Below are 19765 nucleotides of genomic sequence, written 5' to 3'. Positions count from 1 at the left end.
TGCACAAATATATCAGATTAATAGAAATATCAAAATTTTCAAGTGGCGCGCTGGACCAGGATCTCGCGAGATTTGGCTGGGTTTCTGCACTTTGTCAGCAGCAGCGGTCCTCCACCATTTCGCTGCGTAAAGTCTCCTCCCCGCAACCGCTACATTCTGCGCCGAAACCCACTCTCTCCCGGTCCGTATTTTAACTTCTTCCCGCAGACCTACTTGTACCTCGTTGGGTACCGGGAGACAGTTTGGATTACTAGCATTACGGATTGAGTGCGATTTTATGCGGATGACGACTCCTTCAACGAGAATTTAGTAAAAGAAAATCGGTCGGAAATTTCAGGTAGGTGGGAACTTAAGATGGCGGCCTTGAGAGAGGGGGGGGCATGGAGGAAGTATTAGGGGGGCACTGGGGGGGAGACTTCAGCTGAAGAAGGGACGCAAACAGATTTTTTCTTGCTTGTGTATTTCACCACCTTACATCGAAACCGTGTCGTTGCTCTGTTGCACTGGAAGAATACCAAACTATAAGGTCACGACATTGAACGATTTAGATTTCTAAAAGGCGGTTAACGAACTAAACGGCTGCGGTGCCACTGTTTCACTCGGCGTCGCTGCTGAGGATGCAGCCAGTGGGGTACCTCGGACCCCCCTTAAATTCCCCCTTATAATCATTGCAAAATTTATATGGAACTTTGTAAAAAATATTTTTTGCCCACTTCATAACACTCAACTAGGTAGCAGTACTTATCACCGCTTGAAAATGGATAATTTAAATTGATAATTTATCGTTGTTAAGAGATTTGACCCCCGCGCAATGACGTCACGAGTGATTGTGCCACTCAGTAGTGCATGGAGAAGCGGGTTTTAATGCGACTTTTTCCCGAATGTTTTGTCTCGTTGTAAAGTAACTTATCAAATCAAATGTGCCTGGCCTTAACTGGCTTCTTTTCAAGCCAAGAGCATTACATAACTGCGGGTGGGATGGGGGGCGCCTGCGCATCCAGTGAATGCACCTACCAACTCTTCTAGCTTGCTAGTTAACGCTAGCAATCTTTCCCAGTAGTGCCAGCCAAGCAGTGTATATAATACTATTGTACGTGCTAGCCAAGCTAACTTTAACTAGCAAACCAGCGACGTTAATAAACCATAAACGCCAGCAACCTGTGCCTTTTATTAATAACACGGTCCTCAGCTTGTAGTGTCAGTGCCATCCATAGACAAGGATAGAAATAAGTGTTTTTGTCGTTTTACGCAGTCACTGCACTGCTGCTAAATTAATATGAAATTTGTCCATTGAGCTAGACAGTGCTATATGTGTGTATAAGTTGATGCGGCGACCACTAGCCCCACAATACTGAATTGTATTGAATACCATTTGCATTTAACGGGTATTGAAATTGAAATGAATGACTCGAGGCCCCGCGCGCTTGGTAACTAGCCGGCTTTTATCTTGGAAACGCGTGCTGCAGAATTATGAAGTATTCCGAGTGGCTACTGCATTAAAAAAAAAAAAAGAAAAGAAAAACTTGCAGGCCTTTGCTATGGAGCTACCCGTTTTGAAGCTCGTTTTTTAATTTAGCATTTTAATTATAGCCGCAAGACAAATCGGCTCAACCACAGCCAAAAAATATATAGCTTCCATGCTAGCAGTAGTTAGCAAACCTAGCCACCTGGGTGCTATATTGCTGTTCTCGTGACGTGACATGTTAACGTCCCACACGTTTGTATTTTTGTTTACTAATTAACTTACATACGTATTGGAAGTCATCTATCTTTACCGCGTTCAATTCCAGGACGACATAACATAACATTCCCATAACCTTATATAACCAGCAGTGCTAGCCTGCTAATTTATAGCAGTCCACTGATAGTAAAGTGGAAGGATATGTAACTCAGTAGCTTGTTTCATGAATCATATTACCAACCGCTCCTATTTTCGCTTCCTCAGAATATGTGGAGGGGACCCTAATCTCAGCATCCTGGAAGTAGAAAGCACGGAAGATCTGTGTCTCACACCACAAACAGGTGAGATAGTAGTTGTTCCCCAACAGATATTAGGCTAATCCAGTGTGTGTGTGTGCATCATCAACAGTCATGGAGAGAAGTGTCAGACAGTGAAATCCGAGCACTGAAAGAAAAAGGAAAACACACCAATATAGCTGTTAAATATTTGTTTTGTGGTGTGTTTCTTTTGATGTTTCATACAAACAGTCTCACAATGACATGTTAAATAATTTAACTACTGGAGTTTAGATAAAGGAAATGTGTAGATCTTCCTTGTATTAATTAACATTAAAACTTAATAAATGGATATGTGTTTGATGCAAATCTAGCATAAGTGTTTTTTTGGGCTTGGAGTCTTTTTCTTTTCTAACAGATTATTTGCTTAGTTTAAATGATTAAAATATGGCACATGCAATCTTTAAGCCCCCCTCTTTTGTAAAATCTAATTGGATGTTTGGTAGGTAGGGAGAAGCATACCATGCTCTGAATTCACAAAAATACTGAAATTGCATTATGGCAACTTTGACTCCATTCTCAAAGAGATTTTTGTGCTGAGTTTTTTTTAACTTTTAATAAATTATCCACTTGGTCCAGACAGTCAAGTAACATCCTGTATCATCTCCCAGGTGCAGTGTGTAGCCAGGGCAGCACAGAGGGAGGAAGCTCTGGGGGGGAGGCGGTGCAGCAGTGTGCCCCTCCGGCTGTGGATGTGCTGGGTGGCGACCCCCAGGCTGCACAGAATGTGGCTGGGGTGTCACCTCAGCATGCCCTGCAGCCGGTCGCAGCTGCCCCCCTCCCAGTCCCACCTCTCACCATCCCGTCCAAGGTGCCACCACCAGAGATCAACGACTCAGCATTCTTCGGCGTGGAGAAGGCCCCTTCAACCACCTCATTTGAGACTCTTCCGGTCAGTGCAAACGCTAAGGACGGCCTTGTGGAGGAAGGGCCCACGGTGGAGAGCGTTGCCGAGGGTGTCAGAGGTGGAGGATCCTTGCCAGCATCTCTCACTGAGGACTGCAATCCCTCTGCTGAGATGCAAAGGGTCCCAGCTCCCTTTGTTCCTCCTCCTCCCCCCTCAGACACACAGACCGACAGCACAGCACAAGAGTTGCATTACGGGTCACAAACTGATAAAGAGAAAAGCCACTCAGATAGTCAGACAAACCAGATTCAGCCACCAGGAGAGATTGGTGAACTGGTTATTACTGGGACAGAGGAGGGAGAGCCCTTCTCAGACAGAGACACATTGGAATATACACCAGAGACTGGAACAAACGAGGAGCTTGGTGGAAGAGAGCACACAGTCAAAAATATCCTCCCACAACCTCACTCTCAATTCTGCTCCACCTCCTCTCCTCCTGTCCTCCAATCCAGTGTTGATTTTACAGTCAAAGACACCACAGAAGATAGAGGTATGGAGCAGTCCCACAAGGATCCTCTTGCTCAGGCAAATCAAAGCAGCCATATACCTCTATCTGATTCTGTGGAGCAGCCAGGTGGTCACCAAAACTCAAAACCGGCTCAACTCTCAGTACCTGTATCTGACAGTAGTGAGAGCAAACAAACTGACTTCTCAGCAACTCAGCTCAAAATCATCAGACAGCTCTCAAACAATGCTGGAGAGACACAGGGAGAAAATGCCGTGGAATCAATTGAGATACTTGAACATTACAAAGAGCTTGTTGAAATCTCTCACAAAGAAACACAACCAGCTTCTTCTGAAATGGTTGAGGCACCAGAGGCAGGAGAAACAACCTCTAGAGTCTACGCTTGCCCGGGTAAGGGAGTGTCCAGCAGCACAGATGGTGGAGAGGAGAGAAATGACAACGAGAGGAGCTGTAATCCATCAGCAGGAGAGCCGATGGAGACGAGCAAGAAAGAGGAGCAAACACACACGTCTGCTTCATCATCTAACTTTGCAGTGCTGCCAGAGTGTTCGTCCCTTCAGGAGAGTTCAACAGAGCCCCTTTCATTTGATACAGACCTAGCAGACTCGAGGCAGGTGGAGTTTGTCGAAGCAGAAACATCTCATCCTCCTGACCAAGCCCTCACAGTAGAGACTCCGCTGATCTCTGAGCTCATGCACTCAGCCGATGGTCCAGGCATTGTGATCGTCAGGGAAGAGGCTCATATCAGTGGAGATTGGTCTGACGTGCATCTAAATCAGAGTTATCTCTTACAACAGGAGGATGGCAGTGTCTGTCAGGCTGCTGTTGTGAATGAACTCTCTACTGGAGAACCAAAGCTGTATGGAGATGGTGTTCAGGCAGATATTGAGATAGACTCACAACCTGTAGAAATGTATGAGATTTGCGAACTGGTGGAGGAGGTTGCTGAAGAAACAATCTGTGCCAGTAGTAGTGCACAGTTACCCCACTCACCAGGCTACGAAGTGAACTTATTCAACCCACTACTAGACCACACTGACGAGTACACTGGCAAAGAGGAACTAGATTCACACCTTGAAGCTCCTCTTCACACAATTAATGAAAGTACCAGTGGCATAAATTCCCAACAGGCCTTCTCTTCATCACATGACTCAAATGAAATGGAGGTTTGCTCTAATAATTCCCATATCATGCAAAACACAATGATAGCTGCTGTGGGGCAGCATTTGGTATTAGAAGCTAACCAAGCTGTAGAACTGACTGACTCAACTGAGGTTTGTTTAGTCCAAACGGCTACCGATGTACCTGATTCATTCACCATTGAACAGACTAACACCAATGCACAGATTGTGGAACGTTGTCTGCAGACCGATACAGCAGTCTCAGACCAAACAAATGTTAGTGTTTCCCCTGTAATTCACACACTTCCCACAACACAGGAAGCAGAAGCAACAACTGCTTCATCGTCCCCTGTTTCTGCAAAAGAAGTAGTCACTGGAGAGGAGATAGAGATGGCCTCGTCCCTTGACACTTCAGTAACTGTTTCCCATCTAAAAAATCATCCCTCTCTGAAACAGTCCCCAGGAGTCACTGTTGTAAGTGCCACAAAGCCTGAGGCCAGTGTTTCTTCTTATGAAGGGACCAAAGAAAATCCTAATTTGATAGAAAGTCCATCACATAAAGTTAAGAATGTTCCTGTGACCACAGAGACCAAGCCAGAGGCATGCTGCTCCATGCAGTTCCCCGGTATTTTAAATCCAAAGCTCCTAATTCTTAAACAGGGAGAGACTCCTCTCCTGAAACACCCACCCTCCCTTTTGGCGCAGGTGTCCAAGCAACAGAATGCGGCCGGTATGCTGGCCAGTGCCCATAGCTCTAGGTCTGGCACGGTGTCTGAAGAGTGCCTTCCCCAAACTGTCTCAGCAGCAGACTCTGTACATGAGTCTGTGGCTGTTAGCAGCCAGAAAGATCAGACGCAGTGCTCTGTCAATAAAACTTCTGCCACAACACCTCCCACCAAGGCTCAGCAGCCTGTGACAACCAACAGCCCATCCCAGCTTTGCCTGTCGGCACCTGCCCCCCCTAAAACATCACAAAGCAAATCTGACAAAGAGGCCTTAATTGCAACTTTAATGTCAACAAGGGAAGCAGATGCTGAACCCCAAAATATTGTTACCACTAAAGATGCTAACCCACCTAGTAAGACCCTTACCCTTGATGTGCCCTTGGCATCAGTGGGAAGGGCAGGTAAAGATCCTGTTTCCTCTAGTCTTAAACATCCTGTCAGACAGTCTGACCCACTCTGTCAGAGTATGGAGGACGAGGGTGAGGAGATGGAGCAGGGCAGGCCGTCGGGAGAAGCAGGGTCCCGGCAGGCCAGCAGTCCAGATGAGGGCAGCGATGAAGAACCTGAAGCTGACAAAACTCAGTGTGGGATGACCACCCCCAGCTCGACACACAAGGTATGTTTTCAAAAAGAATGGGTAGCCCATTTTATTCAGTATTGAGGGTGTTGCAGAATAGGTGAGACAGGTGGTAGAGGGCAGGGTTCAGTCCTAGGTCATGGAGGTCTAGAGGCATGAAGAAGATGGTTGATTTGGATATGAAAAGATGTCAAAAGCCGAACAGATAGTAAGCCTCCAAATACTGAGGTGGTGTAAAGTAATCATTGCATGCAAACTACATTTTTAAATCTGTTATATCAGCTTCATCAAAGAAATGCGAAGCCAGAATGGAGATGCTGCTGAAAAATGAACAGAGGGCTCTTGGTATATCTGAGCATCTTGTCAGCTGTTTTCATATTTGCCGCTGATTGGCAGGAAAGTGTTTCTATGCTGCCACTATCTGTCACTCTCTGCCCAGAGTATCTCATTCATTATTTTGACCAAAGTCCTTATGTGTCATATTTTTTAATCTAAATGGAAAATTGAATTCAGTAGAAGCCTAACAAAAATATAGCCAGAGTCGGTCTGGTCTCACTATGCATGCTGAGGGACAAATTTGGTTTTAGCTCGCTCAGTTTGCCATAAAAGCAGTAGGCTTTAGTGATGCATCACAGTTTTCTAGTTTTACTATGTGAAAGACTTAGAAAATTCATTTGGAAATTGAGAAGCAGCATTACAACTGAAAAGATGGAAGATATACCTAGGCTGAAGACAGGCAAGTGTAGATTGTCAAAAAGTGACAAATTACAATGTACATAATTTCATGATGCATTTGATTGATGTGAATTATGCTGGCATGTTTTCATTATCTTTATATTTGGCGTCATTCTTCTGCCTTCACAGTATTTTATTTTTTGCATGTAGGGGTCATTATTGCAACAGGTGTGGGCATTGTTTATTTTTTATTTTGTATACGTGTGTGTGAGTGTGTGTATGTGTATACACACATACATACATACATACATATACACATACATATGTACACACACATATACATATAAACACATATAAACTTTTAAGTTGGCCGCATGCTAAGCCATGTGTGTTTTCCAGCATGGACAGAGCAGGACAGACAGAAAGGCACTGTTCCTAAAGGTAAGTGGTGTTTGTCAGACACCAGATAGGCTCACTCTTAACAGGATATTCACAAGCATATCCTAATGTGGCACTGTCACTGTTAATGACATGCAGCATATTGGCTGAAGGGATGTTTTTCTGACTTATGCCATTTTAGGATTGCACTTTTGCATGAGCTGTAGATTTGGAAGAAAATCACTGATGGTCAATTTCTAATGCTGAGGCACTGTCAGACTTTTGCTTTTTGTGTAGCCTTGCTCTAACATAATCCATGCATGCTGTTGTTTCCCGTTTAATGTCATCACTGTCACACATTTCCAAAAGTCCTAATTTTCTCTTCATCCTTCTCCCTTTTCCTTCAGGTACGCCAGTGGATAGCAGACAGGGTCACAGTGAGTTCATCTCCTGTCTCACCCTCCACTTCCTCTCCGTCCCCTGGTCCCTCATCCACCAGCGATTGGTCTACCCCCCGCCGGGAGAGGGCCTCCCCTCTACGCGGTCCCCATGGCAAGTTCCTCTCTCCTTCCTCTGTTGGCCCAGGTGTCTGCTCTTCCTCCTCTTCTCCGCCAGACCAGACCACTCCTCATCGACCCCGTGGGGAGCGACACACAGACATGGCGGAGCTGGCAAAACATGTAAGTAGATGCAGAGTACTTTTTTTTAACTTTTTAGTTTGACAGTAATGGAGAGTAGTAATGATTAGAGGCAGCTCATCTGAGAGGATGATTAAGGGACTTTGTGATTAGAAAACATAGACATCAGAACTGGATCCATCTCCAAATCCTAAATACCACTGAAATTTCCTTTTTCGTTTGATTTCAGTAAGTCACAGCAGAATGCTTTCTCTTAGTGGGTTATTTACAGCTTGGCCTTATTTGTCTGCATGGAGTGCTGTTCTCAGTAAAGTCCAATGGGGCAAGTCAAAATGTCAAACCCAAAAACACTCAAAACACATCCTTTTTAACATAAAGAGACACACACACACATACACTGCACTGAAATCAGCTGCATCTGGTTTTTCATTTTTATTACTGTACATTTTCCCACATTCTCGGGAAAAAATATTCATGTCAACCTCTCAGTATTAATTACAAATCAGATGTTTAAGAATTTTTGGGGGGCTAGAAGTCTTGGCATCACAGATCGCAGAAATGTGTCAGCAGAGTAGGAGACATAGCAGGGAATGTCAGTGTTGGCGATCAAGGTAGTACAGGTTTGGAGTTATATTCACACTGCGAAAAGCAATTTATATCAGCTGTCGTTTCATGTATGATTGGTTTTAAATTAATAGATTAAAGTGATTTTTGAATGTGTATGTTCCAATGAGTTGAAAGTGCTTGCGTTCAACTGATTGAATGCAAGCACTTTCTAGCCGTAACAACAAAATGTCGCCTCGTTCCTCCACTTCTTCGAATAAGGCATGACTGCAGCAGAACACCGGCAGCCAGCAGAGTAAACAGGGAAGAGAGTGAGCAATGCCAGAAAGTATCAGATGGTCTGTTATATCTGAAATGTCGTGCAATAATTGTTCCCATCACAGTTATTTAAAGACATGTAACTGCAGTGTGAGTGTTATTGTGTTGAAAGGTCGTATATTAATTGTTTTTGAGCTTGACTTACTGAGTTTCCTCTTTTGAGCCCCACTGAATTTTATTGGATAGCAGCGTTACCTGCAAACTAGCAGCGATGTGATCCTCTGCATTGAAGTAGTTGACAAAACTTTGATCAGAAGTAATCAGCATATTGGCAAACACCAGGAAAATTAAGCCTGGGTTGAAAATAAATTGATTTATGTTATGGTCTATGCTTTACTGTCACACATTTTTAAACTCGCATTTAGAACAAAGTGAGAATTTTATTTTTTTGAACAGTTGCCATAGGTTCAAGACTCATGATGACTCATTACCGCTCTTTATCATTTGTGCATGTGTCAGATGTATAATTGTGGCTCAGTGGGGTCCTCACCCGTAGTTTGATCTGTTGTGCCAACTTATCAGTGTCTTTTAAATCTGTTGTTTGAAGCACCCTGATTTGCCTTACTTGTAACAAATTATTGAATGGTTTGTTCATTATGTGTTACAGGAAGCAGACATTGAGCATCGTACCCAGGCATTGAAGCGAGAGGGCTTCTGGTCAATGAAGCGTCTGACCCGCCTGACAGAGCCAGTGCGACCCAAAGTCCACTGGGACTACTTGTGTGAAGAGATGCAGTGGCTTTCTGCAGACTTTGCCCAAGAGAGGCGATGGAAGAGAGGAGTGGCTAGAAAGGTACAATATGTTTTTTTTGTTTTGTTTTTTTCAAGTAGATACTATAAAAAGAATTAATAAATCTTAAGTTTGTGCTGTGTGCATACAAATTCGTTAATGTATTTGTGTTAACCTCCCATTTTTACTGGCATGCTGACCTCAGTGTGAAAGATATTTTATGATAACTGGTATATGTAATATTGGCAATCTATTGGCAGGATTTACACAAGATGCTCTGTGTTTTTAGGTGGTGCGGATGGTGATGCGACACCATGAGGAGCTTAGGCAAAAAGAAGAAAAAGCCAAGAGAGATGAGCATGCTAAAATCAGGAGAGTTGCCTCCTCTATTGCAAAGGAAGTTCGAGCCTTCTGGAGCAGTGTTGAGAAGGTACAGATGACTCACTAAATCTGGCAAACAAACCATGCTGGGTGAATATGCATCTAGGAAAGTGAACGGATCGTGGTCTATCTTCGTTTTACTTTTTTATTTTTTATTTATTTATTTATTTTTAAGATAATATAATATCCACACTGATCCAGATTGACATGTCTGCCCACCAGGAAAAAATATATACTTTTGTTGACTATACGTGCAGCTTTTTAAAAAACAACCTTAAAATTGAAGGTATCCTCTGTGATCAAGTTTGCTTTATTGTAAGCTGTATAGAAATGATGGCATAAAAGTTCACCCAGTTCTAAGTTTTGTGTTTCATTGTTTTGTCCACAAAGGTTGTCCAGTACAAGCAGCAGTCCAGGCTAGAGGAAAAGAGAAAGAAGGCTTTGGATCTTCAGCTGGACTTCATAGTTGGACAGACAGAGAAATACTCTGACCTCCTCAGTCAGTCCCTTGCACCCACCAGGCCCACCGAAACCGTCACCTCGCCTCCCAGAAAATCTTTCCCATCTACTATTGATGAGGATGGTGAGAAGTTTTAACCTACTCCATGGACTATAATGGGGCTCAGTGTCTCTTTGTTATAGTATTGAGATTGCTTTCAGAGCTGAATCGGTGGTTCAGACAGGGCGTTGTCATAGCTACACAGCAGTGACAAAGAGTCTCTTTAAGCTTCTGTAGAGCTAAATGTCTTATGTAAACCAAGGTCTATTTTTTTTTTTTTTTATTAGCATCACGGTTACTGTATCTTCCATAGAATTGTTAATTCTGGCACAGAGATATTTTCATCCTTATTCTTATATCTTGGCTCAGCTTACAGTAGATGAGTGGTTCTCGATCTTTTTGGCCCGTGTGACCTCAAATCAGGTTGTTTTATTTGCTTAATTATCAGCGGTGTCACATTTTAAAACTATTAAGTAGTTCACAAGAAAACGGAAAAAAGAGTTAACATATGAAAAAATAATCATGATAATTTTGCATATTTAAATATTTTTCTCATGTCTTAATCATCATGTTGGTCAATGGGATTAAGAAATTTGTTATGGCAACGACACCATCAGGGAACACTGCACTGTTAAGCAGCCGCTGTAATCAAGACCGGTCAAACCTGTCAGGCTAGACCACCTTCCATGTTAGCAGCGGCTGTTAATTCAAAAAGGCATGGAGGTGAACAGTTACTTGGTGCAGTGGTTTTTTTTAACTGGAGCAAGGAAGTGTGACTTGGCACTGGTTCATTACTGTGTATCAGGACTCTGGTCCCACCTTTAATTTATTATCTGGTCTGACACTTGTGGTGCTAAAGTGCAGTGACAGGGTGCATAACAACTCTGATGGTCACTGAAGTCCAAGTCCAAACCATATCAATCTAGATACTGGTCCTCTATCTATTTTGTTTTTAGTTAATAGACACAGAGATTAAAAGTAGATTTATCTGTTATTTCATGTCACAATGATGTTTTCATGAAACAAGTCTTTTTTAGACTGTAAACATTTCCTCTTTTCCCTATGCAGACAGAGACTTTGAACCAACATGCGAGGAGGAGGATGATGAGGAGACCATCGAGGTGGAGGAGCAGCAGGAAGGCAATGACGCTGAGAGCCATCGGAGAGAAATTGAGCTGCTGAAGGAGGAGGGCATGATACCCCTGGACCAGCTGCTCAGCACTCTCAAACGCTCACAGGTACCACTAACCCACCATAAGCCAGACTGGGCTGGGATAGCTGTCTTAAAAGAGAAATATGTTTAGTTATATTGTTCCAACTAAGGCTGGGCAATATATTGATTATACATTGTTAATGTGATATAAAACTAGATATTGTCTGGGATTTTGGATATGCTCCATTACAGTAAAGGGATAGAATTTTCTGAGCTTAATATTCTCTTCTTGCTCTTCTGTTATCTGCCTTGACCTGCTTGGTCATCCTAATGATGATTACCTAATGAAACCTTTAATGATCAGGCAGTCTAAAAACCCCAGAATATGAGTTATGTGCCCAGATAAATTCTAAGTAAACTCACATAGATTCTCAAAGAACATGTTACTGTTCATGCTTCAAAATACAAGCTGATATTTACAAACTTTCAATTTGTTGCAGCCTCTAATAAGTGTAAAACAGTGTTTGGCTGTGCGTTATAAGACCTAGCCCATGTATTTGAGAGTGAAACAAATCGTCAGGCTAAAGAATACAAATAAAACACTTGCAAGTAGTGGCACAATTGTACTTCACATGTTTCAGTGTCTTTAAAGTTTCCTGAAATACCCATTATAGATTCGGGCTTTAAAGATATCCTTTGTATTTAGCTTTACCAGTTACCACTAGTATGGTTTGTGTAGTGCTGGTGCAAGTGTGAGGCCTATTGTAAACCAAGTTAGTAAGTGTAATGATCATAAACAGCAAAACTAAATAGTGTTGTGTTTGTAGACAACAGATGTTTACATTTCATTGAATTGGTGAATCATTGGATTCCTCAGGACTCTGGCTCAGACGAAGAGTGCTCTGATGAGACCTCCTCCTCAGTGGAGGAGGAAGATGGGGAATTCACTGCCAATGAAGAGGATGGTAAGCCTGGCCTCAGCAACATTTTAAATTACAGCTTTTTTGGAAAAGACACAGTCATATTTTTGACCATATTTTACTCAGATTACACCTTCCTTATACACATGTTTGAAATTGCGGTAAGAACCACCACACTACTGTGTTCTTTGAACCCCCTGATCTTAAATATTTGGTTGGGGCAGCAGTGAGATGCTTTGGCCATCTTGTGAAGCTCAGTCCATCAGTGTCTATAAATGATTTAGTTTTTGTTTTCTTCTCTGTGATTTTCAGCTGAGGATGAGGAGGACACCATTGCTGCACAGGAGAAGGTAGAGGGGAATGTAGATCACGCAGAGGAACTGGATGACCTGGCCAGAGAAGGTAGCCTTGTGATTTTTTTTTTTTTTGTTTGTTTGTGTTTTTTTGTGTGTTCATCCAGTGTACTTGCTTATTTCTACTGACTTAATCTTGTTAATTTATGTTTTGATTTAAAGTCGGTGAAAGTAAGCTTTTCTTTATGATAGAACAAAATATACAACAAAGAAATTTACATGCTCTCAAACTCAAATGTTTACCGCTCTGCAGAAATGTAGTCAATTACTCACATTTATTTTAAAAATGCATATGTGAGTTGAGAGTCCAGAGGTAATTTTGTTTGAATTTTGGGATATTAAGGGGGCATTCCCAATCTCTAGGCAGTTAATGTTTTTATGATATTGTATGTGGAAGAAGTGAAGATATTTCTCTAGCCTCACTAGTTTTGCAGAGCTCCTCTTCTATGTTTTTATTGCTTAGGCCTTTTTATGTGCCTGTTAGTTGCATTTAAATACACATTTATTTCAGTGCCCTGATGTCAAACACACAAGTAAAGCTAAACCTTGACATATATCCACTCCACTCTTAGGCGATATGAGCATTGAGGAGCTGCTGGAGAAATACAAAGGAGCGTATGCTTCAGACTTTGAGGAGCCGTCTGCATCTGCCTCCAAAGCAAGCTCCGATTCTGAGGTGTCTGGGGATGAGGAGGAGGAGACTGAGGAAGACGAGAGTGATGTGGAAAGCAACACTTCCTCCTCAGGTATAAACCAACTCTGAGAGAATCCAGAATACCTGCTCCGAATTATTTACCTGTATCATACTTAGAAGCCAAGAACTGTTTTAGTCGCTATACAGAGGGGAGAGATGTCTTGGTGTTTTTTGTAGAGGGCTTACCATTTTTAGTACATTGCACCAGCTCAGGCCTAAAATGAATCCCTCTGTCATATGCTTTGTGCTCAGATTCACCAGAAGACAGTGAAGAAGATGATGACAGTGAGAAGGATGAAGAGGAGAGTGAGGAGGAAGAAGAGGATGTTGACTGTGGAGATGAGGGGATGGAGGCCTTGTTGAAGGAGGGAGACCACAGCCCACCTTCCTCCAGCTCACGGCCAAAGAAGGAGATCAGCCATATTGCTGCTACTGCAGAGAGCCTGCAGCCTAAAGGCTACACTCTGGCCACTACCAAGGTTGGTCTCAAACAGAAGTACTTTAATTTCAAGTTCATTTCAAGTTCAGTTTGATTTTAAGTTCAAAGTTCAAGCTCATTCAAACATCTTGTTATGAGAAGACACAGCAAAATTAGGCTTACAACCCATTTTAGACCTCAAATTTTGAGAAACTGGAGCTTAATTTACTTTTGTGTGAAAATGATATTTTTATTTTATTTTACCTTTATTTTACCAGGCAGTTCACTTAAAAACAAATTCCTATTTAGAACTACTGCCCGTCAAAAGGTTAGGTTCTTGGGTGATGTGCAGAAATATATTAACAAGGCTGAATTCTAATTCTCTATGCACATTTGAAATGTAATTGTCTCATTTATTGTCCAATTACAGGTCAAGACCCCCATCCCCTTCCTGCTCCACGGCACATTACGAGAGTACCAGCACATCGGCCTGGACTGGCTCGTCACCATGTATGAAAAAAAGCTAAATGGCATTCTGGCTGATGAGATGGGTCTGGGCAAGACCATCCAGACAATCGCTCTGCTCGCTCATCTAGCCTGTGAAAAAGGTAAGAGAATGGTCCATTACGCTTTTAATGCTAATTATTCATACACCAGTTGAGTGGTTTGATAAAAATAGAAAAAAGATAAGCTATGCCATTTGTATGTTGGTTTATAGTAATACTCCTTTGTCGTTATTCTCTGTAACAGTTTTTGTTATGACTCATGAGACGTTGTGCATTAACTGAATTTATGAATATAGCACCTTCCTATGTGCCTGACTCCTGATAGCTTGTCATTTAACCTTTTATGTCAAGGTAACTGGGGCCCGCACCTCATCATCGTCCCCACCAGTGTGATGCTGAATTGGGAGATGGAGCTGAAGCGCTGGTGTCCTGGGTTTAAAATCCTAACCTACTTTGGCAGCCAAAAGGAGAGGAAGCTAAAGAGACAGGTAACAAATAGACTGATTTGGAATTGTTGACCTTATTGAATGTAACACATTTTCCCACGTGGTTTCTTTTTAAGTGTCTTTAGGGAAATTGTTGTTTTCTTCCTGTAATGTTCCTGAAATTTATGATGATAGCCCCAATGCAAACTATTATTTCAATATCACTTTTTAAGTTAAAGTTATATTTGACAGGCATGGCAACAGCTTATTTCTTTAAGTACCAAAAATGGTTACAAACACAATGTTCTATTTAAAATAAATAAATAACGGGGCATTTCTTTCTTCTTTTTTTTTCTTTTCCAACCACATTTTATTTTTAGGGCTGGACCAAGCCTAATGCTTTCCATGTGTGCATCACTTCATACAAGTTGGTACTGCAGGATCACCAAGCGTTCCGACGCAAATCCTGGCGGTATCTGATCCTCGACGAAGCCCAGAACATCAAGAACTTTAAGTCCCAGCGCTGGCAGAGTCTGCTCAACTTCAACAGGTCTGTAGAGCTGGGTGGCTGTCTTCTCAAAAATGTTTCTGAACAGGCTCGTATCAAGATTAGGCAGGGCTCCAGGTGAACTTTTGTACTTAGTAGCACTAGTGCTTAGAACCTCCAAAAAAAAAAAAAGGCAGCGCTGTAAAACCATCATGTTTTTACGTTCTGGATATTCTTTGTTTCTAGATATGGAAAAAGTAAACATAATACACATATACAAATATAAATGTAATACACATAGAACAAAAGTTTCATTTTTGTCTCTATAATGTATCAACAGGATCATCTGGCCAACAGCCGGTGCTTGTGGAAAAAACACTGTTTCCTGTCACAGGAAGCCTCAGGAAGGGGATTTAATTTTAGTCAATTAAAAAACAGTTTTTAGATCAGATAAATCAGATTAGTATTTAGGGTAGACAGATTCACCCTGAAGAGGTTAGCCAAATAAAGCCAGACTAAGACCAGTGTGCCCAAATATGACTTCCAGGTTGCATAATTTCAATTTTGGGTGTATTTGTGACTAGAAAAGCTGCGCTTGAGAGCCCCAGTAGGTCTGGCAAAGAATCTAGTCCAGCTTCCCGAAAGCAAGAGCCTTGGCAAACAGCGTATTGCTAAACTCATTGTATGCCATGATAACCCAGTGGACAGAAATGATCTTGGCTCTGAGATTCTTTTGGTAAACCTGGTGTATAGGCTCTAAATAGTCATATAGGCACCACAGTCAATCTTGAAGCACTTGGAGTAGTGCTTTATGAAAAATGTCTTTTGCCTCTATGAACAGTGCCTCCAGGCAGGGCGGACGTACATAATCACAGATGCCAATCTCAATCTCATCTGTTGGCTCTTGCTCATCAGGAAATGTCAGTATGCATTTTGGTGTAGAGTAGGTGCTGTCATTAATTGTTAGTCATGTGTTTGTTGTTTCCAACTCACAGCCCACTGGCCACAGTGGCCTGTGGGCTGGAAAGTTCACCAACCAATCCATGTTACCAGCTTTACATAGATTTAGAGGGGAAAAGGACTTCCAAAAATGGTCAAAACATATCAGAGACACTGTCACAGTTCTTATTAGGGTAGAAAATTACCATTGGACACCGGCCAAGTGCTGTTATACTGACAGAACTGGCATGCCGGCATCTATACTGCATATATCACATATACTGGGAACATGACTGTTTCAGATGCCAGAGTCACTCAACAACTATCTTTTCCAGACATTTTGTCATACAGCATTATTTGAGCATTTATACACAGGTAGATTCTAAGTATGTAGATCTTGGAGAAAAGTATAACAATTTAGAAATTCAGAAGACCGAAAATACCTGTTAATCAGAAGGTACAGTTAGATTCTTGCACTGCATTTAATTGCCCCTATCTGAACGCCACCTCCTTAGTTATCTGCAAGGCAGCTATCTAGATTTAGATTTTGACATACTTACCTTAAACGCTCTTCTGACCTCTTGTGGTTACAGCCACAGGCGGCTTCTGTTGACAGGAACCCCTCTGCAGAACAGCCTGATGGAGCTGTGGTCCCTCATGCATTTCCTCATGCCCCACGTCTTCCAGTCACACCGCGAGTTCAAGGAGTGGTTCTCAAATCCACTGACAGGAATGATCGAGGGCAGTCAGGAATACAATGAGGGCTTGGTGAAGAGGCTCCACAAGGTACTCAGGCCCTTCCTGCTCAGAAGGATCAAGGCCGATGTGGAGAAACAGATGCCCAAAAAATATGAGCATGTGGTGCGCTGTCGCTTGTCCAAGAGACAGCGATTCCTCTACGACGACTTCATGGCTCAGGCCTCGTAAGTTATTCAATTACATTGTTCAACTGAAAGATTATAAACGGACATGATATAATGCATAAATTTCATCACACAATTTTTTGAAAATTATGAATAATGAAACTTCAGTGAAATTTGAAATTTCAGGATTTGTCGTTGTAAGCTGTGGCCTTATGTAGAATCAGTAATTACCAGTTTGCCTTCTTAATCCTCATGTTTTGTTTCTAATTCTTAGGACGCGGGAAACATTGGCCAGCGGGCACTTCATGTCTGTGATCAACATCCTGATGCAGCTCCGCAAAGTGTGCAACCACCCAAACCTGTTCGACCCTCGGCCCATCCAGTCACCCTTTATCACCCAGCCCATTGTTTTCCACACAGCCTCCCTGGTGCAGGACGCCCTGGAGGTCTCCCCTTTCAAGGTTAGCATTAAAGGGACATCTAAATGGAAACTACATTTGATTAGAGGGACATTTGAGCCTGAAACAGAATTATGAACTCACGATGTGTGCACACAAAAAAGTCTCTCTTTAAACTAGAAAAGAGAGCCAAGACTGTCCTGTTGATGTCATGAAGAGATAAATGCTGGAGGTGCTTTTTTGGCAGGGAAAGGAACACAACGTAAGTGGCCAAGGGGCCCTGCACTTGGCCACAATAATTAAGCACACATACAGTAATTTCCTGTATAAAATATGGGCTCTTGTGTATTTGCCTGCCTGTGTTTCTGTTTTCAGGGGTGAACAAATCAATTTCGGTGTCACTTTAATCTGCTTACCTTGCTTTTCCCTTCAGCTATTCATGGGGTATATATTCAGTGCTATGGGCTTGGAAATCTTACATTTTTGGTGTCTGTCTTGTCTTGTTCTAACTCTTGAGTTGATTGCTTCGATTTTGCACTCTGAATGAGGGATGGTTGCCAGTATTAGGATGGCCTCGCAAGAATGAAGACGCTTGAAAGACACTGGAATGGGAAATAAACCATGACTATCTGGCTGAATAATTAACTGCTTTCTAGATTGATGAATTCTGATGCCTTTCCCAGCAGCTCCTTTGTAAAAAGAACATTCAGTCTGATCACTGTATTGATGCTAGGAGACTTGCTGTTTAAGGTTGGGTGTCGAACTCGGTTTGTATTAAGGTCCTTTCGAAAAATCTCTCCTAGTTTACTGCCTGTTGCAAGTGCGTATCTGGGTGAATGAGCTGCAAGACTATGTCACCCCTGCCTTAAGGCTACAGCTTGTTCAAATCTAACACAGGGCAATGCTGAGCCAGAAATGGTTGAATTTTGCCACTTTTTTCCAACCCCGCCACAGTAACTAGTCTTGCTGCTACAACTCCAAGATCTTGGGAAGGATATCACTTACTTCCCTGAGACACACACAACAGCGTTCTCATGCTATGCCTTGGTCACTGTGCAAGGCTGGAGGTTGTGGTGATGGGTTTGGAAAGGGAGAGGGACGTAGGGAGGGGTTTTATTTTGTCTGTTACAACAAAGTGTTCCAAATAAATAACTGTTAAAATTTAGGCATTTAGGCTTATCTCTTTACAACTGAAATTATATTTTTGTTATCACAGAGTGAGCAAAGTACCAAAAAAAGGTACCGTTGGGTACCAGTGCTGAATTCCAGGTGCTAGTGTTTGTACCTGTCCTGATGTGAACGGTTCCCAATGTATCGCCATTACACAATACAGGTCTCGTAATTGATCAATTTCATTTGGGCCACCAGGCCGTAGTTGTTGATAATGCCCTCACCAACCATGCAGTCTTCTGCAAATGAACACTAAACAAATTATTTTGTTTTTGTGTCCCCAGCGCTGTGACCTGTCCATGTTTGATCTGGTTGGTTTGGAGGGCAGTGTGTCTCGGTACCAGGCCGACAGCTTCCTGCCCCACCACAAGGTCAGCCGTCAACTGATACAGGAGATTATGGACTTCCCTGAACCCCCTCCACGCCCTAAACCAGTCCGCATGAAGGTCAACAGGTAACAGTCCTGCCACTTATTCTTGTCAGATTTTGTAACAAATACTTTAAACCACTCATTAATGTGGGTGCAGTTACAGTACAGTTAATACTGTGATTTTTTTTTTTTCCGTTTGTAATGCAAAATTTTATATTTACACGTATGCCTGTTCCTGTGTTAGGATGTTCCAGCCACCTCCCAAAGGTGACAGTCGACCAGTCCTGCTGATGAACAAACCCACCTGCCCGGTGTCCCCTGCTGCTCAGACCCCCAAACCTCAACTGGTAACTGACACCCCCACAGCTCCTGCTCCTGCTCCCATAGTTCAGCAAGGTAAGTAAAATACTCATTTGTACTCAGGTATGTTACTTTAAATCAAAAAACACAAAAATGACATAATGGGAGGCAGGAATAGTTCTGATTATGTTTTATAAAGTGAGTTTCTAAGTGTTGATTTTTTTATTTATTTATTTTTTTCCCCAAGGCATAAACCGTTTAGCAAATATTCGTCACAGAAACGCTTTATCACAGTTGGATCAAAATTATCTCTCTTCTTTGACATCCATCTTAACCCCCTTTCTCTTGCTCTTGCTTGTCACCTCACCCTGCCCCCTTCTATGTCCATCAGTGGTGTGTTCAGTGACACCCACGCCCACTCCTCGCCCATCAGTGCATCCCACTGCTCAAACTGCAGTGAGGTCCAACGCTCCCAAGCCAGTTCTCACTGTACGGCCTCCTACTACTCCCTGCACACCCAGCGCACCGGCTCATCCAAGTCCACCTGCCAGCAGCGTCATGCCCCAGAGAGTGTTGCTCAGTCCAGACATGCAGGCTCGGTTGCCCTGTAAGTACAACTTCTTCTTTGGTCTTTGTGCTGCTTACTCACTCTCAAAGTTATCATGTCAGAAGTGTTGATAGTGAGAGTGTCAGCTAATAAAGCTACATTATGTCCCTAAGAATCTATATTCAAATGCTAAACGTCAAGAACTGCTCAGAATTGTTTTTTGCCAT

At 42.5% G+C, this 19765-nt stretch overlaps 1 protein-coding gene across 4 annotated transcripts in view; it reads left to right on the top strand.

Annotated features, from left to right (window-relative positions):
- Positions 1 to 288: 288 nt before the first annotated feature.
- srcap (Snf2-related CREBBP activator protein) overlaps positions 289 to 19765 on the top strand; it is a 37363-nt gene continuing 17886 nt past the window's right edge. For 2 of the 4 annotated variants that reach the window (XM_030077394.1, XM_030077395.1), the window contains exons 1-19: positions 504 to 2022; positions 2628 to 5851; positions 7273 to 7545; positions 8993 to 9178; positions 9405 to 9545; positions 9887 to 10079; positions 11064 to 11233; positions 12026 to 12113; positions 12381 to 12470; positions 12994 to 13167; positions 13368 to 13594; positions 13964 to 14141; positions 14391 to 14527; positions 14845 to 15014; positions 16484 to 16813; positions 17028 to 17214; positions 18606 to 18775; positions 18936 to 19087; positions 19383 to 19598. In XM_030077394.1, the coding sequence (XP_029933254.1) occupies positions 1905 to 2022; positions 2628 to 5851; positions 7273 to 7545; positions 8993 to 9178; positions 9405 to 9545; positions 9887 to 10079; positions 11064 to 11233; positions 12026 to 12113; positions 12381 to 12470; positions 12994 to 13167; positions 13368 to 13594; positions 13964 to 14141; positions 14391 to 14527; positions 14845 to 15014; positions 16484 to 16813; positions 17028 to 17214; positions 18606 to 18775; positions 18936 to 19087; positions 19383 to 19598 (6424 nt within the window). In that variant the 5' untranslated portion in view covers positions 504 to 1904. Of the gene's footprint in view, positions 338 to 502; positions 2023 to 2627; positions 5852 to 7272; positions 7546 to 8992; positions 9179 to 9404; positions 9546 to 9886; positions 10080 to 11063; positions 11234 to 12025; positions 12114 to 12380; positions 12471 to 12993; positions 13168 to 13367; positions 13595 to 13963; positions 14142 to 14390; positions 14528 to 14844; positions 15015 to 16483; positions 16814 to 17027; positions 17215 to 18605; positions 18776 to 18935; positions 19088 to 19382; positions 19599 to 19765 lie in introns of those variants that run through there. The other 2 variants (XM_030077396.1, XM_030077393.1) reach the window with 2 other exon arrangements.

This window comes from Myripristis murdjan, chromosome 19 (genome assembly GCF_902150065.1).
Source record: "Myripristis murdjan chromosome 19, fMyrMur1.1, whole genome shotgun sequence".
NCBI lineage: Eukaryota > Metazoa > Chordata > Actinopteri > Holocentriformes > Holocentridae > Myripristis > Myripristis murdjan.
This window is presented reverse-complemented; position numbering and strand designations above follow the sequence as displayed.